This window comes from Anopheles coluzzii, chromosome 2 (assembly GCF_943734685.1).
Source record: "Anopheles coluzzii chromosome 2, AcolN3, whole genome shotgun sequence".
Taxonomy (NCBI): domain Eukaryota; kingdom Metazoa; phylum Arthropoda; class Insecta; order Diptera; family Culicidae; genus Anopheles; species Anopheles coluzzii.
In genome coordinates this window covers 70,766,983-70,775,212 of record NC_064670.1, presented here as the reverse complement: position 1 = coordinate 70,775,212, position 8,230 = coordinate 70,766,983, and the positions used below count along the sequence as shown (strand labels likewise).

General features: G+C 45.6%; 1 protein-coding gene across 1 annotated transcript in view; it reads left to right on the top strand.

The window, feature by feature from the left end:
* LOC120961225 (uncharacterized) overlaps positions 1-8,230 on the top strand; it is a 58,584-nt gene that overhangs the window by 20,906 nt on the left and 29,448 nt on the right. The window contains exons 3-4 of the mRNA XM_049605778.1: positions 3,446-8,012; positions 8,093-8,218. Coding sequence (XP_049461735.1) covers positions 3,446-8,012; positions 8,093-8,218 — 4,693 coding nt within the window. The remainder of the gene's footprint in view (positions 1-3,445; positions 8,013-8,092; positions 8,219-8,230) is intronic.

The following is an 8,230-nucleotide window of genomic DNA, read 5'->3' as shown; positions in this document are numbered from 1 at the left end:
TAGTATGCAACCTTAACTGTTGTTATAGGAAACTGCGAACAGGATTGCCAATTTGAGCATACATCATTCAATAACCATGGCAACTCCATACACAAATAAGAGGGACACAGATTTCAGAGGTTTTCCAAATTAGAGGAACAAAAATGGAAATCAAGGGACTGTGCTAAATGTTCAAATAAAGAGAGATTTTTCAAATTGGAGAGGTGTCAAATCAGAGAGGGTTCACTGTAGATACAAACAGTAACATAAGAAGCTAGCGTGCATGTCGAACGATATTGAGGAAATCAGTGCGCGACATTCCTGGCTTAAATGTACGACATACAGCATTGACATATGCGCGGCGGCCGGAACGTCCTTGAATCGTCTGGAATCGTCGGAACAGTCGTAATCGACCGGAATCGGCTCTACTATTCACTACTATCGATTGACTACGATTCCGCACGATTCCGTATGATTCCGGTCGATTCCGGGCGATTCCTGCCGACTCCGGTCGGTTCCGACTGTTCCGACGATTCCGGACGATTCGAACGACTCCGCACGATTCCAGACGATTTCAGACGGTTCCGGACGATTCCGGACGATCCCGGGCGATTCCGACGATTCCGGACGATTCCGACGTATCCGGACGATTCCGGTAGATTCTGGAAGATTCCGGACGATTCCGGACGATTCCGGTGGAACTAGCGATTCTTTCTCTCTGGAATCGGAATCCAGAGATAAGATAAATTTTGCACTTCATAAATTGAAATCATCTTTTTCACAGGGCCCTGATGGTATTGTTCCCTCTATTCCTGTTTAAGAAACTAAACATTGTGAAATCCATGGAGACAGACAATTAATCAAATAAATTAATTAAAAAAAAACAAATATGTGGAGCAGTATTAATAGATTAGCCGGTCTCGTAGTACAGTCGTCAACTCGTACGACTTAACAACATGCCCGTCATGGGTTCGATCCCCAAATAGACCGTGCCGCCATACGTAGGATTGACTATCCTGCTATGGGGGGAATCAATTAGTCACTGAAAGCCAAGCCCACAAGTGGGTACAGGCAGGCCTTGACCGACATCGGTTGTTGAGCCAAAGAAGAAGAAGAAGATTAATAGATTAACAAAAGGCCACAACTGTGTGCATACAAAAACACTTATAGACATAATGAGCATATCTAACCTTTCTAACATATGGACTTACGCTTTTCTAAGAAACAAACATCTGTAAATAACAAGCAATAACAACTCACAAAATATGCTAGTAACGGATGGAGACAAGGGGATGTCATATTACCCATACTATATTTAACATGTACACCAAAGATAAACAGAAACCCATACACGAAACACACCCATTTAATTCAATAATTCAATATACAGACGATTGTGTCATCCTCAGCGATTGAACAAATGAACCGGAATTACAAGCAAACCGCCAGAGAGCACTACGCTTTCACCAAAATAGTGGAATTGTTAAGACTAACCATAAATATATCAAAAACGAAATACAGGCGGTCCCCGAGATACACGGTTAATGGGGACCGAAAACGGCCGCAAAATACCGCGTATCTCGAATTTCCGCGTAAGTCGAATCTCGTGATTTCCAGCTAAAATATCACAAATTTTCGTGTAATTTTGCAAGTAGGGGGCGGTTTTAGTCATTTTATGAATTATTTGATATGATCCTGACTGAATAATAACAGTTTTAAACCTTTTTAAAAAGTTTTTAACATTGGATCGAAACGTAAATTATTTGGCAATTTACAATTGATGTGTCAAAACAGTACAATTTTCTCAAAGAACTGTCAAATTTAGAAAACCGTGTATCTCCGAATCCGCGTATAAGAGGTACCGTGTATCTCGGGGACCGCCTGTACATTTTCTTTGAAAAAAAAAAAAACAATTAAATTAAATATATTAATATGTTGTTAAAAAACCAACAATAAAGATATCCTAAAACAAAACAAAAACACTAGAATACATATACAAAAATAATAATGACAAACCAACCATTTTCACTGACGGAAGTTCGTCCATAAAAAACAACAATTGCTATTAAAAAGTACTAAAAATGGTGGTAGAATTAAAAATTGAAAGACCAATCATATATACAGATAGTCTAACTTCTTGCACTGTTCTAAGCAAAATTTCCTAGGACACACAAATTGAGGATATATTTTATAATAGCTTAAACATGCAAACAGAACACATACTCGAATTGGATGGATCCTTTCATACTTAGGAATAAAAGGGAACGACATTGTAGACGATTTAGCGAAAAAAGGATACCATATCAAACACGACAAAAAGAACAAAATCAGATACACGCAATCAATATATTCAAGAATGAAATTATAGACAAAACACAAACATGGTTTAAAAATACTGCACAGTCAAAAGGAAAAAAATCTTGTGCTTTCAAAATGAATTTAAAAAAGAAATATGGCCCAAACACATACAACTAAAAGGCAATGAAATAAATACTATAAATCAAATAATATCAGGACACGACTGCTCAGAATATTGGCTCAGCATTTTCAAAATAACAGAAAATGGATCATGTGAAATATGCCTGACACCAGAAACAGGAAGACACAAAATTTTCGATTCAATTTCATGAGTATTTTTACAAGATGCATAGAAATCTCTATGACACAAACAGAAACAGAGGGTAAACATAACAAATAACCAGAAAAAATAATACTGATTAAAAAGAAAGAAACAAATCGAACACAACACTAAAATTCTTTCTCCACAAATATATGAACAGAATTCGTAATCAAACAATATGATCAGTAAAAAAACAAGTAACAACATCACTACTCGCAAACATAAATGATTAAATTAAACTAAATTAAATCAAAAACCATAGAAAGAGAACTTGTAGGAAAAAGCGCCTAAAGAAAACAAACCGAATGCCGCCCAGTAGAAGGCAGACAAATTCAATACAATACAATACAAAAAAAAAACCGGAGGAAATGTGCACTATTCCGATACTATGCGAAGAAAAGACTAAGCAACTAACGACATAACATAAACCAACCTGGACCTGAAAAGTGATATGATACAGTACAGTACCACTCTCATACTCAGATGATACATCTTTGATTATACCTCCCAAAAGAGAGTATAGGACGATGTAATTCATCAACCTAAAAGAAGAAGAAGGAACGCGATTAACATTGATCCCTTAAGATGTTAGTAAGGTCCAAACTTAAACTTGTTTGTAATGGAATGTAGTATGTGCAATAAAATGAATTCAGAACGTCCTCCTTCATTATTTGATTGTCCAATGCCTTAATACACTACATCACTTTATTGGAATATTGTTTTTTTTTTCTCTTTGTACATAACTAAACAAGAGCCATTCATATGCTAATGCAATGATAACGCGTATAAATTTTTGAAATCGCCTAATGCTAATTTCTATGTTACCATTTTTTCATGTTTTTTTAGGACGGCTGATGCGACGCAGGGTTATAGTAAGGGAGGAGGACCGTCATCTTCACAAACAGTGCCTCGATCCGCGGCTAGTCCATTATCTCCACCAAGGCCAGGCCCGGGAGCCGCTGGTGCCGCAAATTATCCATCGTTTGGTGGTGCTCCGGCGAGAGAATCACCTCTGCGATATGTGCAAAATAATTCGTATGTTCCTGCCTTTATTCGAGATGCGAGCCCATTCAGCCGTGTTCCACAGGTACAGCAAATCGTCACTGAGTACCGGCAAGCGGTTCCTTCATCGGTTACCGGCGGAACAAGCGTGGTGCCCAATAGCATAGTCGTCTCTCCTTCTATCAGCATTGTCAACAATATGGATGTGGGACCGTTACATTCGGCATCACATCACATTCAGCAGCAACAACAGCAGTCGCAACAATCACAACAGTCCCAACAGTCACAGCTGCTCCAACAACAACAATCGCAGAACCAACAGCAGCTTCATCATCAGTCTCCGCAGCCGCAACAGCAATCACTGCAGCAACAACAGTCGCAGTTGGAGGAACAGAAATCACTGCAGCAACAGTCGCAGTTGGAGCAACAGCAATCACAGCAGCAGCAACAATCGCAGCAACAGCAGTCGCAGAAACAGCAGTCTCAGCAACAACAGCAGCCACAGCAACAACAGCAGCCACAGCAACAACAGCAGCCACAGCAACAACAACAGCAACATTCGCAGCAATTTATGCAACCACTACAGCATCATTTGCAGCATCAGCATCCAAAGCAGGAAGAGTCGCAGTCACTACGACCACAGGAACAGCAGCTCCGTCAGCCGCAACCGAAGCAGTCGCAGTCGCAGTCGCAGTCGCAGTCGCAGTCGCAGTCGCAGTCGCAGTCGCAGTCGCAGTCGCAGTCGCAGTCGCAGTCGCAGTCGCAGTCGCAGTCGCAGTCGCAGGAAGAGTCACAGTCGCAACCACAGCCAGAGCCACAGCCGCAACCAGAGCCACAACCGCAGTCTCAACAACAGTTACAGTCGCTGTCGCAGCCAGAGCCACAACCACAATCTCAACCACAGTTACAGTCGCTGCCGCAGCCAGAGCCACAGCCGCAGTCTCAATCACAGTTACAGACCCAAGCACAGGCACAGCCGCAGTCTCAACCACAGGCACAGCCACAGCCACACGCACCGGCACAGACACAGCTACAGCCACAGGCACCAGGACAGGTACAGGCACCGGCACAGGTACATGTACAGGTACAGGCACAGGCACAGCCGCAGTCTCAACCACAAGCACAGGCGCAGACACAGACACAGGCACAGCCAGAGCCACAGAGCCAGGCACAGGCACAGCAACAGTCACAGCAGTCGAAGTCGGAAGCGCAGTCACATTCGCAGCCTCAGTTAGAGGTGCAATCCTTGTCGCAACCGCTGTTGCAATCGCTGTCGGAGAATCAGATGCAGACGCAGTCCCAGTCAGAAACTCAGACGCATACGCAGCCTATTTCGCAGCCGAAGCCGCATTCGCAGACGCAAATGCAACAGCCGTCGCAACTAAAACCGCAGTCTCGGTCGAAACCGGAGTCGCAGTCTAAGTCTCAGTTAGAGTCGCTAACGTATACGCTGCCGCAGATACAATCTCCACCAGAACAACAGTCGCAATCACAAAAACCACTCAAAGAGCAACAAGAACAACAACAAGAGCAACAAAAACAACAGCAGCAGGCGCAGCAGGAGCAACAACATCAACAGCAGCAACAGAAATCACAAGTGCAACAACAGCAACGGCAACAACCGCAACAACATCAGCCTCAGTCGCCACAACAACCACAGCAACCACAGGAGCCACAGCAATCACAAGAGCCACAGCAATCACAGGAGCCACAACGGTCTCAACAGCCACAGGAGCCACAAGAGCCACATCAACCACAGGAACCACAAGAGCCTCATCAACCACAGGCGTCTCAACAACCACAGGAGCCACAACAGTCTCAACAGCCACAGGAGCCACAGCAGCAACAGCAACCACAGCAGCCACAGCAGCCACAGCAGCCACAGCAGCCACAGCAGCCACAGCAGCCACAGCAACCACAGCAGCCACAGCAGCCACAGCAGCCAAAGCAGCCACAGCAGCCACAGCAGCCACAGCAGCCACAGCAACCACAGCAGCCACAGCAGCCACAGCAACCACAGCAGCCACAGCAGCCACAGCAGCCTCAGCAGCCACAGCAGCCACAGCAGCCACAGCAGCCACAGCAAGCACAGCAGCCACAGCAGTCACAGCAGTCACATCAGCCACAGCAGCCACAGCAGCCACAGAAGCCACAGCAGCCACAGCAGCCACAGCAGCCACAGCAGCCACAGCAGCCACAGCAGCCACAGCAGCCACAGCAGTCACAGTCGTCACATCAACCACAGCAGCTACAACAGCCAGAATTGCCTGAACTGCCACAGCAGCAACAACAATCACAGCAACCACAACAGCAACAGCAGCCACAGCAGCAACAGCAGCAACAGCAGCAACAGCATCAACAGCAGCAACAGCAGCAACAGCAGCAACAGCAGCAACAGCAGCAACAGCAGCAACAGCAGCAACAGCAGCAACAGCAGCAACAGCAACAACAGACACAACAGACACAACAGACACAACAGACACAACAGACACTGCAGCCTCAGCAGCAACAGCAAAAACAGCAGCCACAGCAGCAACAGCAGCCACAGCAGCCACAGCCACAACAGCAACAGCCCCAGCAGATACAGCTACAGCAAGCACAACAGCAACAGCCCCAGCAGATACAGCTACAGCAAGCACAACAGCCACTGCACCCAAAGCTTGCAAAGCAATCACAACACCTACAACTGCCACATCAGCCACAACAGCAACATCAACCACAGGCGTCTCAACAACCACAGCAGCAGTCGCAACAGCAACAGCAGCTACATCAGCCACAGAAACAACTACAGACGCAGCTGCAGTTGCAGCAGTCACAGCAGTCACCTCAATCACAGCAGCTGACGCAGCAGCAGCAGTCACAGCGGTTACAGCAACCACAACGGCATCATATGCAGCAACAACAACAACAACAACAACAACAACAGCAACAGCAACAGCAACAGCAACAGCAACAGCAACAGCAACAGCAACAGCAACAGCAACAGCAACAGCAACAGCAACAGCAACAGCAACAGCAACAGCAACAGCAACAGCAACAGCAACAGCAACAGCAACAGCAACAGCAACAGCAACAGCAACAGCAACAGCAACAGCAACAGCAACAGCAACAGCAACAGCAACAGCAACAGCAACAGCAACAGCAACAGCAACAGCAACAGCAACAGCAACAGCAACAGCAACAGCAACAGCAACAGCAACAGCAACAGCAACAGCAACAGCAACAGCAACAGCAACAGCAACAGCAACAGCAACAGCAACAGCAACAGCAACAGCAACAGCGGCAACATCAGCAATATCAGCAGCCACGGCCGCCTCAGCCGCAAACTATTCTAGGGCAACCATCTTCAGTTTCTTCACAACATGTTGGAGGAGGAACCCCCATAATGGTTACATCATTGCCACAGCAACAAATACCCCATCTCCCTCTATTAGTACAGCAGATTCCACAGCAGATGGCGCAACAAACATCAAGGCAACGTATTACTTTACTCCATCCTTCACCAGATTATCTTCTGCAATCTTCGAGATCAGTAGTCCCAGCGGTAACCGACAGCAATGGACCACCGGCATTTAAAAAGATACGATTAAATGAGGTTGTCGGTTCACAGCATCCGCCGCCAGTTGTTGGCTCCGCTGTGCCACTGCCAATTGGTAGTACTAGCAATGCAACGACGCTGCTGAAGATAGATACTAGGGAATCGCCGGTTGTTATGGTAACTTCGGGAGCATACCATCCGCAAGTGGAAGCTATCTCGCCTACACTGCCCAGTGATCCCATGGAAGAGTTGCGTGCCACAAAGGACGAATTGTTACAACAAATTGCGAAGGTAGATAATGAGATTGACAAGGCGGAGAAGAAGATTGCTTCATTGAAGAAAAAGCAGGAATCACTCGAGGAAGCATCTGCTAAACCACCGATTGAAGAAAGCTCCTCAGAGGCGCAACCTAAGCACCGCAATCTAGCGCAAAAAATATATGCGGAAAATCGTAAACGTGCCTCCGCAGCTCATGCCGTCCTAAGTACGCTCTGTTCATACGGAGCTGACCCTCTTCCGTTGTATAATCAGCCGACGGATGCGGAAATGTGCCGGGAAATACAAGAACGTCATCGGATGTTTAAGCAACGACTGTTGTTGCACTTCCGGAAGATCAAAACAGAACGTGCCGCAAAGCAGTGCGAGATAACCGAACGTTACGCCCTACTATCGCAGGAATGGACCAAGCGCGTCGATAAGCTAGAGGCGAGCGCCAAGCGTAAGGCAAAAGAGGCCAAGAATCGCGAGTTCTTTGAAAAGGTTTTTCCGGAGCTTCGAAAGCAGCGGGAAGATAAGGAACGATTTAATCGTGTAGGTTCTAGAATAAAATCTGAAGCCGATCTTGAAGAGATCATGGATGGTCTTCAAGAACAGGTAAGTTAACAAATGGATCTTATAGTATTAAATGGTAACCATGAAAATGTTTATTCATACGATTCTTCCGATGTTTTTAGGCCATGGAGGATAAGAAAATGCGCTCATATGCTGTGATTCCACCTTTAATGTTAGACTCCAGACAAAGAAGGCTAGTGTTTAATAACGAAAATGGAGCGCTAATAGACATGGAAACGGAATTTAAGGTAAGAAAAACA